General features: G+C 40.7%; 4 protein-coding genes across 5 annotated transcripts; 2 read left to right on the plus strand and 2 right to left on the minus strand.

Annotated features, from left to right (window-relative positions):
• Nucleotides 1–1891: 1891 nt before the first annotated feature.
• Nucleotides 1892–15891, plus strand: LOC143177872 (uncharacterized). 2 transcript variants are annotated; one of them, XM_076376130.1, is made up of 3 exons: nt 1892–2284; nt 12723–12938; nt 14007–15891. In XM_076376130.1, the coding sequence occupies exons 1-3, from the start codon at nt 2200–2202 to the stop codon at nt 14366–14368; spliced, it is 663 nt and encodes a 220-aa protein (XP_076232245.1). In that variant the 5' UTR covers nt 1892–2199; the 3' UTR covers nt 14369–15891. The 2 variants fall into 2 exon arrangements, with proteins under 2 accessions (XP_076232245.1, XP_076232246.1); XM_076376131.1 differs by having other exon boundaries at nt 14028–15891.
• Nucleotides 15892–16089: 198 nt separating this feature from the next.
• Mul1 (mitochondrial E3 ubiquitin protein ligase 1) lies at nt 16090–17858 on the plus strand. Its single transcript, XM_076376129.1, has 5 exons — nt 16090–16344; nt 16549–16754; nt 16835–17019; nt 17082–17280; nt 17357–17858. The coding sequence occupies exons 1-5, from the start codon at nt 16240–16242 to the stop codon at nt 17682–17684; spliced, it is 1023 nt and encodes a 340-aa protein (XP_076232244.1). The 5' UTR covers nt 16090–16239; the 3' UTR covers nt 17685–17858.
• A 32-nt stretch (nt 17859–17890) lies between these two features.
• Ctu1 (Cytosolic thiouridylase subunit 1) lies at nt 17891–19379 on the minus strand. Its single transcript, XM_076376128.1, has 5 exons — nt 19239–19379; nt 18922–19153; nt 18731–18849; nt 18472–18660; nt 17891–18391 (listed from the first exon to the last, which is right to left on the minus strand). The coding sequence occupies exons 1-5, from the start codon at nt 19284–19286 to the stop codon at nt 17951–17953; spliced, it is 1029 nt and encodes a 342-aa protein (XP_076232243.1). The 5' UTR covers nt 19287–19379; the 3' UTR covers nt 17891–17950.
• A 161-nt stretch (nt 19380–19540) lies between these two features.
• On the minus strand, nt 19541–19905 carry Sf3b5 (splicing factor 3B subunit 5). The gene has a single exon (XM_076376132.1). The coding sequence runs from the start codon at nt 19804–19806 to the stop codon at nt 19549–19551; it is 258 nt and encodes an 85-aa protein (XP_076232247.1). The 5' UTR covers nt 19807–19905; the 3' UTR covers nt 19541–19548.
• Between the last annotated feature and the right edge of the window lie 1646 nt (nt 19906–21551).

Consider the following 21551-nt stretch of genomic DNA (forward strand, 5'->3'; position numbering starts at 1 on the left):
CAGGAATTTAAGAAGTAATTTATGTGTAGCGTTTTCAAAGACGTGTTAACTTGCGTTTCCCATTAACATATCACAGGGAAGGATCGAGCGATGCGTACATTCCAGATCCGTTCGGAATTAGATTTATTGCCCTGCAATTCTGTTGGTCTATAATTGCCAGATAATGGAACTGTTTGCGATAGAAGCTTAACGATCGGCCCCCTCCCTGGTTAACAATACGTGCTGTTTCCATCGACGAAATTTTGTTTCGTCATCGAACTCGTGTATGTGACGTTTCGGAAACGTTTTCGTTTGTTTTTCCTTTTTGCTTTCTGCTCATATGCTGAGTCAACGATTTTCCTCGACCAATCAGCGTTATTTGCGCGAATAATTTGATGTTTCCGAGAAGCCTGTTTCTTCGCAGAGGCTCGTCGAGAGGTGTGTAATCAGTGCTTCATAGTACTCAATTACTTGCCGCGTCAGGTGACTTATTGTTAGTCAATTACATTTTGCGTCGAATGACTTTTCTGTAAAAGGTGTTGCAGAACACAATGCAAAATATCGTCAGCGAAGATGTTTGCTCTTGCTAACTCCACTGCTAAGATTTATGCAAAAGGTAGCGTTAAACTCGTTCCTCGACTATGAACTTTTGTCGAGTGGTGACCATTGGTCGAGAATAGAAAATGGAAAACAGGATGTTTCTGTTCCTGATTGATTGAGTTTTTGAATTATGCAGGATGGTCGTCACTATCGTAGAAGTTTTAAAAATATCTCATCGGTTGCATGAAGTGTAAACATATTTTCCCATTTGTTTTATCATTACAATGAGTGTTTTGAGGGAAATATCATTAAGATTATCATAATTAGTAAAAAATAATATGATCAAGAGTAAGATTATTCCTAAGCAATTTGAAGAAGACAATATTAAGCCTCTGAAATTCTATAAAAAACTTTTTCCAATCAAGAGATATCTTATTTTATTTATAGACCTCTGAATCAATCTAAATACTCCCCCCTTACACGTATCAATTCTGAAGCTATCACACAGATTGGATACAAACTAATTAAATGTTAGTATTAAACGAGATAGCAAACAGAGGTACTGATAAAATGTAAAAAAATGTCCTATCGGTATCTATGAATTCATAAATACACGCGGAAGTAACTTATTATAAACTGACGAAATCAATCTCAGACTTTTGCACTAAATTTTTCACAAAAAGAATACCAAAAAAATACGTCTTTATTACTCTATACATAAAATATACATTGTTCTTGTTCCTAGACCTCACAGCTCACTAACGACGCCTTCACATCCAGACAATTCTCAGACGATAAAAAATTGATCGCTTCCAAACTCAAACCAGCATCCATAAACAATCTTCCCAAGAGAAGCAGCTCTCATGGATGCTCCAATTTATACTCCAATTTAAATTCCCACGGAAACCTGAAATCCCCAATCGTTAAAACCAACTCGAACAACCCACGCACCCTCAGGCTCCTCAGAAAAAGCCACAATACAAAATTACCCCCATAAACCTCGGGCCACTGAACCGAGACCTTCGAGGATCGAGCAAACGTCGTCTCGGACAAAGACGATTGTCCCTGGTGACATGTCGCCGAGGTATACAACCCAGGGGCGGTCGTCAATATGCCTAGTGGTATTTCCCGAAGGGAGAAAGCACGTGCACGCGGCGATCTGGCGCACAGCTGTCCCTCGTCGAAGAGGATTTCAACCTCTGCTCGGTTGGCGAGCGAGCGAGCGGGCGCGCGAGTACGTCCCGCGACGGGAGGAAGCTCGATGGTGGGGTTGCCGAGCCGCGGCTTATCTGGCGACTTTATGTATATTACGATGGCCAAGGCAGGAACACGAGTAGTTCACTGCTGGCTAACTGGTCGGAGAAGTCGGCGAAGCCGAGTCTAACGCCGCCGTCGGTCTGGCTCACCCAGAGGAAACGTGTTCGAGAGGGAGCGACGCCGAATTAAGAGCTCGGACGGCACACGTGCTCCACACATATAGGCGAAGGCACACGTAGACAGCGTGCAGCATCGCGACCCTGCTGGCCTACCTAGCCACCTACGAGGGAACTATCACGGATATACTGTACGCGCGTGTATACCGTGTCAGGTGCGCGAAACCGTGGCCGTAGTGGGCGGCACGGAGTTTGGCAAGCTGATCGAGTCGGTATCGGTGCTTCTCAGTGATCACTTCGATCCAGGATGATCGTCCTCGCGTGGTCCCTGTTCGTCCTGGTCTCGCTGCTCGTCGCCACGAACGAGGCGTTCGTCAGCCTCCCTCTGCCAGGTACTGTGCGACAGATTTTATGATTTCACGTGATCTGTGCCGCCGTGGTTCGGTTTCAAAGTGAAATTTTATTCAGAGTATTATTCTAGGTCGAAAAAGTCTAGCAGAGTTTTCAGATCGGTTGTGAGAAGTTTGAGATTTCATTGCGGCATGGAACATGTTGTTAATATGATTAATTAGAAGCTTGAACGTTGAAATTGGGAAGGCAGGTGATAGCTACTGTGTGACATTTCTGTTTACCTTAAGTTTCTTCTTTGACTTTCGTGTCAGATAGTCTAGTTTTTTTAATGACTGGATTTAACGAATTATTTACTTGGTAATACTTTAACTGACGCATGAGGGAATTCGAAAGTTTGAAACGTGAGTCTTTGATCTAGGCCTAGTGTTTTGTTAGTGGGTTCTATCTAGAGATTAGAAGAACTTGGGTTTCAATTTTTTATTCTGTGTCCTTTATTTTTCTTAATTTACAAAGTGATGTCAAGGTTCGACGCGTGCACATAATTGGAGTAATCATTGTTCTAGTGTTCGACTTTCTCGAGGCTTACGACCAGCGTCTATCGCGACGGTGAATCAAGATCCATAGATCAACGGCGCCAGTGCGGGTTTTCGCGTGGCGCCGCGGCTAGTCTTCCGAATCCTTCGGCTCGTAATTGTCAGCGTTCACGCGTGTTTCCACTCCTCGCGCGAAACTCGTCGCAATCGAAGCTTCTGGCATGATTCCTTCGACTTTCTCGCGGGCCCCGTAACATGGGCGAGCGTAAACAGTGAACGGTTGGGAGTTCGCTGTTCGAATATCCCAATTGGGTCGTTCTAGTTACGAAAACTGGAGAGGCAAGCAGAGAAAGTATCGGTTCTGCATTATCTTTATCGAGAGGCTAGCATTTGTATCGAAAAGCCGATTGAAGCTTCTGGATTATTCGCTAAATCATTCCTTGTTTTTAGGTATCAGTTATGTAAGGCTTATACCAGCAACTTTAATTCTAGATTTTGTGTTGGCATTACTGTATCATTTTAGGGAGTTACTGTCTGACAGTGAATGGAAAACATAGTTTCTGTTCAGTCGGGTTTATACTTTCTGTTGACTTGCTTTCGCGAATGTACACGGTGCTCTCTTCTATAAAAAATTATGTAGGATATATCACTGTATTCTTATTACATGATATCTTGTATGTTCCTTCTAGATTGATATTAACACCACTCCTCGATTCAGCTCACGATGAAGTGAAAACACTGCCTACCGAGTCCCCAATACCCTTTCCGTCTCCACGTATGGCCCACTTTCCTGGAGCCTCTTTCCCTCCGAAAAAGCGGCACCCCGAGACTCCAGCGACTCGAAACCATCAACCAAATGGCTTCGAGTGGCCCAAAAAAGAGGACACGTTCAGTTTCATCGCCTTCGACTCTTCGAGTTCTCTTTCATGAAAGTCTCGATAAAAATAGCAGCGCGAGGCGGCCATACGACAACATGTTCATTCTGAAATTGCACTTCTTGCCAGCGTGAACTGTTCTCGGTGGGAATTTGGCTCGGACTGTTGCCACGGGGGGAATTACGAGAGATTCTCGATCAAATTCTCACGAAGTTCCGCTCGCGGGGTACAAGCAGATCGTTAAATTTTCTGCTAGGATTTAATTAGCCGAACGATAAAAATTCCCTATCGGTCGCACGGATATCGCTGCGTTTTATCTCGTAGAAGGATTAAAAAATCTTTGTAACGAGCGATTAGATTTTTTTTCTTCCCCGCGCCAATAATAAATCCCAAGCGCGATCGATTTTATCGGGCAGCGTGTTTCGAGAGCTTCCTTCTCTTTGTACTTAGTTCTTTATTGATTGAAAGTTAATTAGTCTACCCGGTGATCCAACTGTACTGGAGTTGAGAGATTGTGTGTAAGATAAAAAGTGGTAAAATATTACTGTGTTTATCACTCGTTTCGGCTTGATCAAAGACGAGGTAACAATATAAGAAACAAAATTGGGAGCTTAGTGTATAATCCAATTCATTTTCTAGAGATTATTAATTTCTTCATCTCCGAAAATAAAAATCATCGTGGTCTCGAATTTTGTGCGATCTGACGTCAGCCCAGGATCCTGTCATTCGTTTAAGATTCACAAAGGAACGGTACTACCTGTCAGGTAAGGGGAGCGTCCCGTTAAAACGAGCCTCGATCTTGTCGATCTATCAGAAACTTTCGACCACATCCCAACGTGATTGCGTAATGATTTCAATAGATCGCGGTTTCTCGATCAAACAAAATCCCCGATCGTTATCAGCACTCGTCGATGGGGGCCATCGTTGCTAAAATACGACCGAGGAAAATACTTAGGTGATTCATCCAATGGACACTCATGGGCTAGTCGAAATAATTCAGTTACATCGATCGATTGCGATCGCTATAAGTGCCGTTACACGGTTGTACAAGTGCTTGCTCATCGTCGATGGTCGATAGATTATTATTACTCAAGCGTTCTCGAGCAAACTTTCGTTGCACCTTTGATCGATGAACTCTCACGTGCGGCTCGAGTTTTCAAAAACCTTTGGAGCCTCCTTTCGATCGGGACTATATCTACCGATCATCGATCATAATTTGTTTTTCTACGACCAACGAAAATCAGGTAGTAAACGTGGACTAGGTATCAAAGCAGACAGAGGTCGAAGCTCATCGAATCTGAATTTCTAATTTAGTGTCTCCTCTAGACTCATTAGCACACGGAGTCTTGAATATCTGGACCCTGGCGACCGTGTATTAGGTCCACTTTTTTCAAGACTGACATTTTGCATCCTCCACGACGCAGTATCGTGCATCGATTCGAATCAGCCACGCTTGCGTGACCTAGCGAACGATTTCACAGAAACTGCATCGAATTTCGTTACTCGAAAATTCGTCTCCCTGTCGTCGATTCGCCGCGAAATTTGTGACTGTCGCGTTATCAGACATTTAACGTTTTTTTATTTTCCGGATCACGGTACACACTCGGCTGCTCCTGAAAAAAAATGGAGAGAGAGGGATCGCAGGAGGAGCGCGGATGAATTTGATTTCGCGCGTTAATTACACGCGCGCAGCGGCTCAGCTCGTGGCGAAGTTAAATACCCTGGCCTGGCCTCTTCCCCGATCGATTCGTTTACCTTAATTGTCGCTGGTTATCCGTTAACGAGCCTGTCGCTTTCTGTCAGCCCTATTGGCAGGCTGCCAGTGGCCCTTTTCAAGCCAGTAGGCCTCGATTGGATATTGTGGCGAACTGCTGTTGCTGCAGAAAACTGCTGCTTGCATGTGCATGCCTAAGGCGCGACCGACTCTGCCCCCAGTTCGATATGCATATAGTTATCGGGAACAGAAACAATAAATATCGAGCTGCCGGCACCCAGGGAATATTGAGAGGCCTTTGCACAGCTTCTTAGCCTTTTTCGTGCCATGGACCCCTGTAGAAGCCTATCCAAAGTAATCTGTACGAGTTAAGCTCGAATAACTTCTATATTAATGTTTTGTTATTCACTGGTCTCTTCAGTTCCTTTTAATCGTAGTCTGTAATCAGCTTCTAATCGCTCTTGGTCTGTTTTCGATAACTCGACACTGGTCATTCGACTGTGTATAGTCCTCGTAAGGTTTTCTACAACATGCTTACGTTCTCCATTGTTCCTCGCTGAAATCACCATTCGGAGTCAGGTGATAAAATGAAACGTAAACCAGAAACGGATACTGGTCTCACTGGTCACTGGTGAATCAGTAACAGCTGCGTAAACGAAAGATGCATTCTCCATTGACGCAGTATTCGCGTCATTACTGTGAAATCTGTGTAACCGAGTTGCTGGAATAATTGTGAACTGCTTTGGACTTAAGCCGCGTTCCTAGAGATTTGAATTTGAACTGCTATAGAGTACACTGTAAGCAGGAATGCAGATTTAATGAGCCACTTTGGAGACATTTGATCGCGATAATGAGCAACGATTTCTCGAATGCTGGGGAGCCTCTATTTTCGGCTAACAACGACGTTAATGAACGCCCTCAATCGCACAAATCATCGTTCGATTCGCTGTTGTTCGGTTCTGTTTGCGTTTCTAGGTTTACATCTCGACCCCTCTGTTCTCATTTTTCTGCCACCTACACAGGAGGGAACAACAGTGGGTTCTTTCGGACTTGCCGATCTGAAACGAAGTGAAAGCAGTCTGAAAATTTCTACGAGCTAGTCTGGCATGTTTAATATACATAAGCTTCCTTTTAAATTCAATTTGCAATTGATTGAAAAATCAGTTTAGCTATTAGTGTATCGCTAGAGGCAGTAACATAAAAGTGATCCATACGAATTACCTCTCCCGTTAATTACTTTTAAATCACGAGAATTAATCGGTGCCCCAGTTCGCAGACAGAGCTACATTATCCTAATTCGTTTGCTAAATTTCTACTCAACCGGTTCGCCGACCGAGCTCATAGACTTTCCTTGGTAGATGCAGAAACATATTAACGTATACATTCGCGGTGTATTACTATATAGAGAGACGCGAGAAGTCTAGGAAACCGTTATACGCTCGTGGCTGTCTCGATCCCCTTTGCACAAAAATTGCCGCGTGAATACAAAGTTGACTGTGCGAACAACCGTTTCTTCTTGTACTTGAACATCTAAATGACTCGTGGAACGTTGACCCGTTAAAAAAAGCGTTGGAGAATGGGGTCGTTTAACTCCAGACTAGCGGTCTTAATGTGCTGTCCGAGCAATATGATTCTAGGCACTGTTAAGTTGGTAAAGGAATCAGGAGAATGAAGGAAAGAGGAGAATTTCATTTTGAAGTCTTGAGATACGAGGGAATGCATACAGAGGCATTTTCACGTGCAATTGCAATTGCACCAGAGTGAAATGAGCCGACTGTACAGGTGTGTGTCCGATCCCATCGAAATCTTGTGACACGATCGACTTTGAAACGGAAGCTGAAAGTCCCTTCGACCCAGCATCCGGGACGAAAGTCTAGCTTTCGTAGCCTCCTTGTCTCCGCCCGCCACGTCCACCCACGAACAATGGCCGTGCACTTAAAGCCAGGTAACAATACTTCCGATAATAATACACGGCGATCGTGAAAGTTGGACGTCGGCCAAGTTCTTCTCAGGCCTGAACTCGGCCTCAAAACAAAAGAGCCTGTTCGAAGGTCTTCGTCTCGAACAAAGATTCGAGATAATTGTGCATCCTTTTCCACGGCTCGGAGGACGCCTCTCGAATATCACGCGATTTCATCGTATCTGTTAACGACCCACGATATTTATAATGTTGCATTGACCTTGCGTTCTTTGGTTCAGGTACACGCTGAAATTCTCCTCATTTATAGTCGTGATCAGGACTTCGTGGGATATAGACGTGAGCTCTTGCTCGTTTCTCAGGGAAATTGTTTGTACTTGGCATTAGTGAAGTGAATATTAAAGTAGATTGCAAACCAAATTCAGAAATATCGTCCACCTTATAATAGAGTCTAAAGTCGATAGATGCTTCTTTACTTTCAATTCGAAAGTCAAGCAGTTGTTTGAGAAATGTATCCCTGAGAGTGCTGAATAATCGACTATTTTTCCACATAGTTTATAAATACCCCAACTGATTTATTTCTGTTTCTTGGAAGGGTACAAGGGTGCCATTCTATTCCTCAGAAGTTGCCTCTACAGAGCGCATCATCGCTCGCGAACGTAATTACGTAACGTTCAATACGTGACTGTGCTTTTTTTATCCGATGCAACGTGTGGGCATCATCGTACGTGATTGTCTTAATTATACGCTTGTTTACTTACTGGCCACTATCATCTGCGGTTCAGCCGAAACATTTAATCGATTCTAACGCTGAACAGCAGCTGTACCCAGCGGCATTGGCTGCCTGCCGAATGTTTTGTTGCAGAATCGCCTCTGTTTACGCAAGAAACGCCGAAATCGAGATAGCAAATTTTCGAGAATAATAATTTCAGCGAGAAAAAGAAAGAGGAGTTCGATCGAAGATTTCGATACCCGCCGTTCATGCATTTATCACGTCGAAAACATATTATTTTCAATTGAGACCGATAAACCAAGTGCTTGATAATATCTCAAACCGCGGCACACCACTATCGTTTCACGATTTCGTCTCGACATTTTGCCTCGTAACGATTTAAACACTTTATCGAGCTCAATTTGATGTAGGCTGAATCGGCCGAATTCCCTTGAAAATTACGAGATTTCTTGGAAGCGGGACACCAGAATCGTATCGATTCGAGGATGCCTCGAGGCTGCATCGTTAAGTGATTTCATTGCTCATTAATTAGTGGTTGGATGCGACTATTCGACCGCGAGGGGATCTCAATTTTTTGCTTTGGAGATTCTTTATCGATCTCCTGGGGAATACAAGAAGTCAGAGTACAAAGAATATTCCAAAATGTAAGATTTTTTGCAAAATATTGAGATTCTCGAGATAGCACAAGAATCACACTTAAAGTGGGAGAGTAGAAGTTTATTTTCCAATCTCGAGAGTTGCCAGCCTCAAATATTAGCTTTTAAAATCCGTCCTGGGTTCAGAAAAACGAGTTTCTGTTCGCGTCGAAAGAGTACCTTCGACAAGAGAGGCTGTCAAACATAGTGGTCTGTTCTTTTCGCAAAATTGCCTCATGTTTTTATTGTCCCGTGTGTTGTGCATTTCCTCCAGTCGTGAAGAATGGGTTGAAAAACGCAAAAGGAGTGTCAGAAGGAGCTAGGACTCGAATAACAAGCAATTGGCGGCGCGGGGTCTGCACGTGGCGATTGTTCGCCACATCTTCCCTCGCCCGATGAATTAAATCTTATCAAGCGTAGTAAAGAGTAACAGTACACAGGGAGTAATTAGGTACAATGGAAAACAGTTTCGCGACGGAGTCAACTAGATGGGATCAGTCAACGTAATCGCCGATTGCGCAACTTTCGTCGAACGTAGATCACTCATTGTCAGTGTTATCTGCGTCATGGATAACTCTGGAAAATCGAGTCGAAAGCGTTTGACACTCTCGAAAGAAAAGGGTTCTATTCTATAAACTGTGGGCTTGTCATCACTCAAGCTTCTGTAGCGATTAGGGTGAAGCAGCTGAAGAAGATGCTGCCTCTCTGTGTTTGCTTCCATCACGGACGTTTACATAATGAATCTTGCTGAAACATTTTGCGTAATGCCTAATTGGGGAGAGGTTGGTATTCAGGCTCATGAGAGACACGTGATTTTTCGAACAACCGTTACGACGAATATGATTTGCATCGAATTAGAATACTGAAAATTAGCAAGTGATACTAAACTTTCGACTGATTATAAATTAAGTTACTAAGAGCACCAGATAGAATTCTCAAGAATATCTCGATTATCTTAGAAACGATATGGAACATTAACATTAGCCAGCTAACTTTAATGGAACAAGAGGTTCTAGCCGAGGCTATCCATTTCCCGCCATACCTAGAAGACTTGAAGCGCGTTTCAGGGAAGTTGCGAACTTGGTAAAAGTTTATCAACGAGATAGAACATGGCCACGCTTATTTCTTAACCGCTGCGAAACAAACAGATCACGAAGTGGGTCGTCTTCCTCTGTCTCTCTTTGGCGGAGAGGAGAGCGATAGGAAAGTGGCATTGTTATGGCGGTAACGTGAATAATGCAGAGGAGACATCTTGGTTTTCTCCTCCTCCGCGGTTCCTCGCATTGTGCCGCGCAAGAATAATGAAGTTTGCATGGAAAATTTCTCGACCGCCGCTCTAGACGAAATTTCGTCGTCAGGCCATACACATCGAGGCTCTCGAGCATTAGCCTCCTCTCCCCCGCGACGCAAATTGCTCGTTATTCTCTCCTCGATGCGACCGAGGAGAACGATCCTTGCGAACGTCGAGAGACGCAAATTGAGGCACCATTAAACGCGAGCCTCCACGCGGAACACTTCTTACGTTCTTTTCATTCACATCCTTGAGGGCGTATTGTCAGCGATGCTCTAAAATGGAATTGTTAAACGTTCGAAGGGATGCTTGGGGAGACGATTATGTGTATATATCGAGTGATTCAGAAATATATTCGGAGGGGAAGAAGATGGGGACATGAAGGTGGGGAGGTCGAGCAGGGGGTGAGAATCGACAAAAGTCTCGAATAGTTAAACTGTGTTTATTAATTCTATTCCATTATCGTACTAATCACTTTACCATAATTATTCGCAGAAGACACTCGCTCAAGGATCAAATATACTTATAAATTATACAGCATTAGTTGTCATTGTTTCTTCACGTAGAAGTGAGAGAATGTGCCACATCTTAGCGACCTGTGCATGACAGCAGACCAGCTTGCTGGGGTCAATAAAAATAGATGTCCATTCGATTTTTCGTGACGAACAAACGCGGGGCTTATATAACTTTCATTGTGCCAATGTCGATACACAGTTTGCTGGGGAAAGGTCGGAGAATTTTCCATATTCGGGTTATTCTTGCCCTGAATTCTCTGCGGAGAGAGAGGAGAAGGCGTACGTGACCGAACAAACGTCCACATTTACGAGGAATCGCTATCGAGAAACTTATTTAACGCGAAACGATTAATGATGATTTCACGCATGCTCGAGGACGAGGAGATGGTGTCTTAATCGGGAGTGACCTTCGTGAAACGCGCTATTACCAGAGACAAGTTGGACAAGAAATTACAGAGGACTTCTAGTGTCCTGCCTGATTTCTCCAAGGAGAATTAAAGACCAACTTCCGTTCTCTTAGTCGCTTTTTTCGTTCCTGAATTAACCCGCTCTCTGCTGCGATTCCTGTTTAGGAAATTGTTTTTCCGTTTCAATTGCACGTGGTAGTGGTCAGATGAGCGTGACTAATTTTTGCTAAATTGGATTGTGCGATGGGGAAAATCAGGTCAATAAAAAATTAGAATAAATAGATTTAATGAGATTGAAATGAGGCTCTACTTCGCGCTTAGTAATTTGCGCTTCTTTGGATATGTGAATTAATTATGGGTCGATACAGCCCGCCTTTCCTGTATTTATTTCTTCGAAATTTCATATTTTCCCCTCGTTAGGAGACTATTTAACTCTTATTGTAGACTAAGGTTTATTATCTTCTTTTGCTCCCAATGTCTTCTTTGTTGTGCAATTTTTCTTTATCGTTTATTTAGCTTATCAGAGAGAAAAATACTTCAGACAAATGAAGCTGAGTTTCAATATCGGCAGAAAATGTATCGGGAATTCCGTATACGCATCCAAAGACATTGATCGCGTCTACAATATTTCAAATTCATGTGGGGCACGTATTCACGCGCACACTGGAAATGTCTCGTGATAAGCGTTATCGGTGTTACTGGCCTGACGGTAATTATGCGGGACGCAACAAAAACGTGCAATTGAGATGAAGACGGAATTGCTTCGTTTTTCCTCCTAGAGAAGTTGAGAACTATCTCTTATTAAAGATTATTCAATTATACTCAGTTTTCTCATATTAATCTAACAGTATGTAATGAATCGTAAAATTTATCGCAGAAGCATTCACTTTTTAAATGTCATAGTATATCCTAAGTAAGTAGTCGTATTATTCATTTTTAGAATACTTGCATAAATCAAAGATTGAGTGAGAAGAAGGCAAATGGTTGCAGTCGTTCAGGGGACCAAAGAAGGAAGAGTCACCTTTTAAGAAGGATGGTAGTGTCTATAAGAAGTTGTGTGTTAGTCAACGCGGAACATCCATCGCATTTCGATAAGTGTCTCAAGTCGTGCTCAAGTATTTGCAGATGACAAGATAAAAGAGACGCACTTGTCGGCAAATTAGGACAAAATAGTTGTCAACGAAACATATATTTCGGCGATAGATATATTACTCCTTGGTGACGATAAACAGCACGTGAATCTTTTAGAGTTCCGATAGTGACTAATCAGTAATTCGTCGCTTCTATCGTTCAAGTTCGAGAAGTTTTATCTGGAGTATAACGCTCCAAAATGACCTCGTGATATTGTGTAATTTTCTTCTTTCACATCTAGATGTAATTGTTTTATGAAGTAGTTGTGAAATGATAGGCGAACAAGGAACGAGGCTCACGAAACAGTAAAGATTTTTTTCTTATAAAATTTCATGAAGAAGAGATTAAAAGTATCGCATACTCTCCTCGATAAATATTTGACAAAACGTCAAGGATGTCGATTTCTTTTTGTGTTGTTCTAAAAATCGAAGTTCAAGGATCGCTCGAAATAACTGGAGATCCACCTACTTGATTGACCTTATCACAGTAACTCGTGAGTGGGAACCTCCAACAGTAGCTCCTCAATAATACGTATAAACGATTAATTGATAATATAAAGTAGTATCCAGCATTTAACATCGTTTTTATTTCCTTCGTCAACAGTAGCTTCAAAGAACCAGTCAAGCAATTAAGACATCAAACGTTAGCTTCTAATTTTCTAATTATTGATCTCTATCATCTTACACGCATATGTGTTAGTCATACGTATGTGTCTGTCTTATTGCAGTTCACGGAGCATCGAGTTACGATGTCACCAGTGCTCAGCGACCATTGGAGAGCAACGAGGTGATTCATAAAGCTAATAACAACCACCAACACCCAGCCGATGCCATCATCGATGATCGTGCTAACGAGGAGCAGACAGTCTACGTGTTCGAGCTTGAATCAGAGTCGAACGAGAAAGAAGAAAGTCTGCATAGCAAAGGGAAAGATGTCACAACTGGTAAGCATTCTGAAAATAGATTAAGTTTCAGAATGTTTAGGCTTCGCGAAATAAAATGGAAGTTCGCAAACAAGTTGCCTCGTTCAATCTTCAGTTCCATCTCTATTTGCACTATAAATTGTCACGCTAGATAGTTTCCTGCACGCAGTAACCCTGACTGAACTCTTAACCCACCTAAGAGCATTCGAATGAAACGGTAACTCGATTCCTCGATTATTTCAAGCGTTATGCAATAGCGATGGTAACCTCTGGCCACTTCACTTGTATGCATAATCCAGCCCGAGCTTCCTACATTATTCGTCGTCCTGTCGAGCCCATTGGAGCATTAATAAATAAATATAATCAGCGGGCGTCGTAATCCTTCGCATCTGTGCCTTGAGGAGCGAAATATTATGTCACGTATTAGCTGCAATCGCGATCATTCCTCTATCAGAATCGTTAATGTCACGCAACCAGCGAACCGTCCCGACTCGACGACGATGCTCAAGGAAACTTTCCAAGCGATATTCATGTCTTCCTCGTCGGAGGGATCGTGCACGAGATATCTGTAAACGTGCTGTAAATAACGTGTTGGAAATCATCACTTCATGAGCGACTTAATGTGTTTTTTAAATTGCCTACGACATCGTCATGCTAAAGAAGAGACTTATTCCTTGGTTTCTTGGTATCTCTTCTACATCACACTGATTTCTTCAGTGATCATTACTTATTCTCTTACTGGCAGCAGTTAACTCTCGTTGAGCTCATTAACCGACACTCATTCTTCGATCACACGTATCGGAGAGCACAATTTGCATGAGGCTTCGCGTAGGAATAGCTTGTAATTGAGCTAAATCAGTTCTGTATGAATTGTACTGGAGTTGACGAGTTTTTAGTCGTAGATTGTTGCGTAGAAGCTTCCACAGTCAAAGCTTGGAAGCCTTCTCTTTATTCTATGGAATCTCTGAGGATCAATGTCTGGTCCCAAGTGCTCCTCCTGCCCCTCGCTAATTCCAGTATAATTCGAGTGTGGAATTTATTTTCAGATATCCCATGAGCTTCTATTAACCTCTGTTCTTTCCTTCATAGGCGGGTTTCTTTTTGTTTCAGTGGATGGGAACGGGCAAAATCCCTTGGACCCATGGTCGATAGTCTGGTACATAGGCTCGTTTGGAGGTCTGGTGGCCTTCTTCTTGATAGTCAGCTGCTCTGAGTGGTGTTGCCGTCGAGGAGGAAGACCATTAACAGTTCCCTACGCCCAGAGAGCAGAGGTGATGAACGGCGGACAAGTAGTCACGGAGACGCCACCCCCGCCTTATCACCTGTTCGCCCCTCCGCCATACGACTCTGTCAACTATGGGGAAATCGTTGATAAGACGTCTGGGGAGAAGCTGGACATCTACGTGATCTCGGTGCCAATTCACAGACCCATGGTGCAGGTGCCAGCCTAGGGACTCCTCCAAGAAGTCCTCGAGACGGGGACTAGAGTGAATCGATATCGAGCGACACCGACCGTGTCGAATCGGAAGAGGCCGATAGAATCGCGTCCTTTCTGAGCAACCCTTGCACTCCCCTCGACTGGGGATTCAGCTGGTTTGAGCAAGGCTAATTTTTTGACAACCGTCTGTTGGTTCATGTTGGTAGAGACGTGGATCTAGGAAGACGAGCACATGAGACATTGAAGATATACTTCGGGTTCGATACCTGGAGAATGGATTGACGAGAGAATGATGAAGATTCTTGATGGTGAGACGAAGCTAGGTACCTGCTGTAATGGGATACTTGTGGATGGAGGAGTTAAACGTAAAGGGAGTTTGAGGATGAAGAAAGTGGGGAAGTTTGTACGTATTGAAATAAAGAAAAGGGTAATGGGAACGACAATCAAATCTCATTGTACTTTGAACGATTGATGTTGAGTGGTGTTCCCTGTGATGTTGCTCGTGGAACGAGCTGAAATAGTCGACCAATTAAACGACTGTGAGCCTGTAATGCGAATCTGTTGTACAGACATGAAGCGAGAGCACTTGATTTTCTACGTTGTCGTCGAGGATTAGAATCGTAGTATAGGAAACGTGGATTTCGTTTCGAACAAACTATCTAATCACTGCCTTGTCACCGAATCATTTTGGAGTTCGATCGCTACATACTTTCAGCTTGCTCTTAGTTCAGTCATGGAATCGAAACGCAAACAGAAACTGCCATATATTCTCTTGTCGTTATCTTTCAAGCTGCGCCAGATTACTCTCTTAAGAAACTTTAACGAACGCACAAGAGACTTCAACTGAGAATCAGATATTATTTCGTGGCTCTTCGAAATATTTTTATACGCTCTAGAATCGGTAGAGAAATTAGTGTATGTGTAATAAAAAAAATTGTAGGTCGTTACTCCCTCTACCAACTAAAATAGAGTGGTGAGGCAGAGAAGGAATGTAAAATTGGAGCGTCTAATATTTTTAGTTAAATATTAGGTCACCTCAGAAACAGAACATATCCGTAGAAAATACTCGGGAACACGAATTAGAGTATTATAAATTGTAAAAGTGAAACGCTCACAAAATCTAGTTTATTTTATGGCGTTATCGTATTGATCTCCATCATATTTAATTTTAACAAGTCATTAACATTCGAATGAACGCGCATGCGTGTGTGAGAAATAAAATTCAGTATGGCGAGTGTTAGAAAAATTAATTTTAAGATTAAGTACAACGTCAATTATTATTATTGTTATTATTCTAATTATTATTATGATTTTTATTATTATTATTCTTATCACTATCACCGCTAGTTATTATATTATCATTGTATTCGTAATTGCATTCCCGAAGACGATGGGAAGACGCTACGATACATTCGCTCTCACTAAGACTTGCAAAATCGCAACGCTGTCGCTATTTATTTTTTATACTTTTATACGTACCATTTATACGTGTTCGAATGTCCCTAAGTTAACAATAAAATTTCTTTTCACAGTAAACTATGAGTTATTTTTGGAGGAACATTATTTCTTAAACACTTTGTCATAAAAGATTTAAATTTCAAATACCGGAAGATTGTTTAGCCGCGCAAGCAGTGTTACCAACTTAGCAGAACAAATTTAAGTTTTGAAACAGTTCTGGCAACGTGAGATCTGTTATCTCTATCTCTTATTACGTTGCAGCCGGTTGCAAGTGTAGTTTTTTTGTTTTAACTTCCACTAAAAATCACATGTTTTAAGGACCAAACTATTTTAATAAAATGGGATCGAACTGACTGTATGCGCGTCAATAGAAATATTAAAAATGGATGATAATTTAACTCCGTTTGATAAAAGTATAACCTTGTCATGGATTATTTAGGCGAGATTATAGCCCTTGGAATTGACAGTGTCATTTTTGGTATCTGTTTGAAACAATACTTTCATTGCAAAAATGCAATCACAGCAGTTAAGGTAAAGAAAATATTTGTTATTGAATATACTTAATGAAGCATGAATGAGTGTTGTGTTTGTTGCCTTGATCATAATTTACTTGTATTATACAGTTATGTAATTCTTTGTAATAATTACAAACAATATTATATATACAATATATAATTATTTGTAATAATCTGTGTGATGTTTAAAAATACCTGAAAACGTTCAGTTTCTCTGTAGGGTGCAGAGTTTCACGAAGTTGGTCCTCAATTGGGAGACCTACTTGATAAGACTCCTGACAATAGGATAGGCTACATAGCCATTAGGGGTATAGTAAAGCCTCTAGGGAAACCATTGAATAGTATCAATAATAAAAAAATTACTGGTGTTATACAAAAACTTAAAATTAAGGAACATGTTGTAGCTAGAACTACTGCTGGCTTCTGGTATGGTTAAACCTTTTATTGCATTTGAGAAAGTACATATTTTGAACATTTCAACTTATTATTTTATTCTTTGAGTATAGGTCAGACCAAGAGCGTACTGTTCATAAAGTATATAATACTGTACCATTTGTTTTACAACATAACTCTCATGTTGTAGAAGTATTAGAACCATTATCAGCAGATATTTTGGACCTGGATGTAGTATCTAACACCTTTGAGCCAAGTGTGCCAACATTTGTAGATCATTTATGGGGTTTCTTTACAGGTATTAAACACAGGCAATATATTTGTGTTTGAGTAAATTGCAAATTCATTGTTAAATTTTAGGTGTACGCCAACGTGGTTTACAATCCACAGAAGAACTACTTCGTGAAGATGCAGTCATGACAGGTATAGGTGAATTAGCAAAATCAAAATCAAACATGCTTACATTGCAACCTCCACTAAATGGTACTCCATTTTATTTAACAAGTATGTCGATTAGTTCTTTACTCCGAAAATTAGACGAACGTAAGAAAACGTACAGGTGCGTCAAAAACAGAACTACCATCGATATAAAAATGTAACAATTTTTATTAACATACTATTATTGTACTTTTTAGATTACTGTGCTTTATGTTCGGTGCAATTGGATTGTTAATTGGTGGAATAGTTTTTCGACGTTTTTGGAAGGATAGAACGGAACAAAGACTAGCAGAGGAATTGAGACAGTCTCTTGCTGCCTCTCGGAAGGAAAGACGGCAAAGAGTAAGGGATACGGATCTTAGGGAAGATCAACTCTGCGTTGTTTGTCGCACAAATCCTCGAGAGCTCATTTTACTTCCGTGTGGGCACGTCTGCTTATGCGAAGATTGTGCTGACGATATTACCGATTACTGCCCCGTTTGTAGAGCACCAATTACACAAAAAGCTGCTGCATATATTATTTAAGTTTGCACCTAAAATACATTTCAAAATAGTTTTTTTGTTAGCCTACGAAGCGGAATGTTTTTATAAATTAAATTGTAAATAACTACGGGATGATAAAAAGTTAACAAAAAAAACTGAAATCGGATATCTCATATACGTATATTTTTGAGAAATAAAACATCGGAAACAGTTTAATCTATTTCTTATAAATAATATCAAATTGACAATTGCAGAATATAAGATATATTTTAATTACAAGTCAACACCTTACAAATTACATGGAAATATCAGAATTCTTTATTTTGAATTTTCTTCTTATCGTCTTCTTCTGAATTAGTTGTCATTGAATTTAGTATCTGTCTAACTTTGTTGCTTTTTCCGATGCCAAGTTTCGGTAGTCCCCTATTCAAACCTTCTAACATGATACACGCTTTGCATATTTCTTGACTTGAAACGAACCCACAACGAGAGCAGGTTCTCCTCTCGGGCATTTTCACAGTGTCTTTCACTTGTAATGTTTCTCCAGAATGAATTATGTCTAATATAGATGAAGGTCTAACCTTTTCTAAATCTTTAAGAAACGTCCTTGCGTGTCCTCTATACGCATTTGGTGCAAATATACATTCTGTTGAAAAATATACTAGACGTTTGAAATATGCATACATGACTATCTCTTTTTCGTATGCATACTTAAGAGGTTTACAACGTCTTATGCAATCTGTTCCTGCCTACAATAGAAACAAAAAATTTGTTTGTAATAAACATATACAACTTTTCTCTCTTTCCTTCTTATAAAACTGAATCTTACAGTAACGACTGCAGTACACCTTTGTAATCTTGCAATATCCCCTCTTAAAATATTCATAAGAACTGTTTCTGCTATATCATCAGCATTGTGGCCTGTTGCAATACAATCTACACCCAAGAGAGCAGCACCTCTGTCCAGTGCTTGTCTTCGAAAAACACCACAGAATGTGCAATTATTCTTTTTGCCTATCTAAAAATAAAATAAAATTAAGCATATAACATAAATAATTTGAGTACAAAGTTATCACAAATTTTCATACTTCTGCTACAATTTCATCCATAGTCCACCCATATAATTCTTTATAGGATAATATTTTCAAGGGCAGCCCATAATCATTCTTGTTCTGTTGAACTGTTTTCAAACTATCATCTCTATATCCTGTAATAATATATACTGTTGGTGAACTTCCTTTTCAAGATATAGAACATTGTAATATAATTGCCATAATACCAGTAATCCCTTCATCAATGGACAAAAGAAATAAATCGATCCCATAATTATATCTCTCATTTAATGTTTTCAAAACATATGCAAGAACTGTGGAATCTTTTCCACCTGATGCTCCAATAGCAACTTTCTCACCAGGTTTAAATAAATTGCCCTTTACAATAGTATTATGAATTTCAGATTCAAAGGCTGTAAAAAAGCATTCTTTGCACAATGCATGTCCAGTTTTAGGTCTCTGTAATTAAATACAACATTTTTCTATTAGTATTATAACTTAATCATAGTAGCTTGTAAAGTTATAGCAGCAATTAATAACTTACTTTGAGAGTAGCATCTTTTCCGCACTTCGTTGAACATGGAATTGGCATTTTGAAATATATTTCTACAGTTTACAAAGCACTTACAAGATTGCACAACTGAATGTACGATAAACACGTGATTAAATTCGCATAAAGGTTATGATAGGATTTCACTACAAGTTTACTTTCACACTCAGTTACACAGGGTATTAAATCAGTATCAAAACAGGTTTATCTACACAGTATTTAGAACCATACACATCAAGTAAAGTTATAATATTTTTAATCACTTTTATTGAAAGTATGTGTATGTTATGTACGGAAAAATATTTTAATCCTCTGGCTTCTCTGGAGGCGGACCACAGGGCTGTAACATCTTCTCCATAAGATTAAATCGAACACGCGCCTTTGCTTCGTTTTCGGCAATCGCAAAGAAATTTAATAAATCGTAATGACCCATGTAGGAACTACAAGAATCACGATGCTGATTCACAAGCCATTCAAACTTTGTTGTATCAGCGTGACCTGTACCAATATACTTAGACTGTAAGTGTTCTAACTGACTGTGAATATTATAACGTTCACCCATACTTTATTTTTCTTAATTCACTACGAAACACGAAATAATATTACTTTTATAGTTTCAAAACGCTTTTTCAATATTCAATTGCATTCTACGTTTTCCTACCCGATGGTACGACCACAGAGAAGGCATACTGTAGAGGTAACACTCAACATAATTTCACACTGATTTTATTGTGCCCCCTATATTTACAATTTATTTTTTTTGAGAGTCCTAGTCGTTTGAACATGAACACAACCCCCTATTCAACATCTATCAACACCGTTAAAGACTATTTAGCATTACTCTAAATACATCCCAACACTACTACGTACTACATCCAACTCTATTCCCAACACTATTCCAACACAACCTCCAACAGTATTCCTTGCACTACACCCTACACCCTACACTATCTCCAACACTACTCCCAACACTATCTCGAACACTACTCCCAACACAATTCCAACACTATGTTCAACACTATTCCCTAATTATCTTCAACACTACTCCCAACACTATCTTGAACACTACTCCCTACACTATAACAAACATTATTCCCTACAGTACTTCTAACACTATATCCAAATCTACTCCCAACGCTATCTTAACCAGTATCTCTAACACTACCTCCACACTAATCCACATTGACAGCGTACTACTCCATACGATTCAAAAAATTGAAAAATGCTCCTCGCGAACATGGGAATTGACAAGTGGCGCCATCTAGCGGCAAAATTTGGAACTAAAATAAGAAATTTTATTTTTAGTTCGGCCCTGAGCCGCTAGATGGTGCCACTTGTAAATTCCGAAAATGCTCCCCACAAAAATGGGAATTGACAGGTGGCGCCATCTAGCGAGTCAGGGCCGAACTAAAAATAAAATTTCTTATTTTAGTTCCAAGTTTTGCCGCTAGATGGCACCACCTGTCAATTCCGAAAATGCTCCCCACGAACTTGGGAATTCACAGGTGGCGCCATCTAGCGGCAAAACTTGGAACTAAAATAAGAAATATTATTTTTAGTTCGGCCCCGAGCCGCTAGATGGCGCCCCTTGTCAATTCCGAAAATGCTCCCCACGAAAATGGGAACTGACAAGTGGCGCCATCTAGCGGTGAACAACCCGAAATAAAAATAAAATTTCTTATTTTAGTTCCAACTTTGTCCGCTAGATGGCGCCACCTGTCAGTTCCCATTTTCGTGGGGAGCATTTTCGGAATTGACAAGTAGCGCCATCTAGCGGTGGAAGTTTGAACTAAAATAAGAAATTATATTTTTAGTTCGGCGCTAGATGGCGCCACTTGTCAATTCCCATTTTGGAGAGGAGCATTTCTGGAAATTTTTCGGAATTGACAAGTGGCGCCATCTAGCGGCTCAGGGCCGAACTAAAAATATCATTTCTTATTTTAGTTCTAACTTTGTCCACTAGATGGCGCCACTTGTCAGTTCCCATTTTCGGAATTGTCAAGTGGCGCCATCTAGCGGCTCAGGGCCGAACTAAAAATATCATTTCTTATTTTAGTTCTAACTTTGTCCGCTAGATGGCGCCACCTGTCAGTTCCCATTTTCGTGGGGAGCATTTTCGGAATTGACAAGTGGCGCCATCTAGCGGCTCAGGGCCGAACTAAAAGTATCATTTCTTATTTTCGTTCCAACTTTGTCCGCTAGACGGCGCCACTTGTCAGTTCCCATTTTCGGAATTGTCAAGTGGCGCCATCTAGCGGCTCAGGGCCAAACTAAAAATAAAATTCCTTATTTTAGTTCCAAGTTTTG

This window comes from Calliopsis andreniformis, chromosome 4, assembly GCF_051401765.1.
Source record: "Calliopsis andreniformis isolate RMS-2024a chromosome 4, iyCalAndr_principal, whole genome shotgun sequence".
In the NCBI taxonomy this organism is placed as follows: Eukaryota; Metazoa; Arthropoda; class Insecta; order Hymenoptera; family Andrenidae; genus Calliopsis; species Calliopsis andreniformis.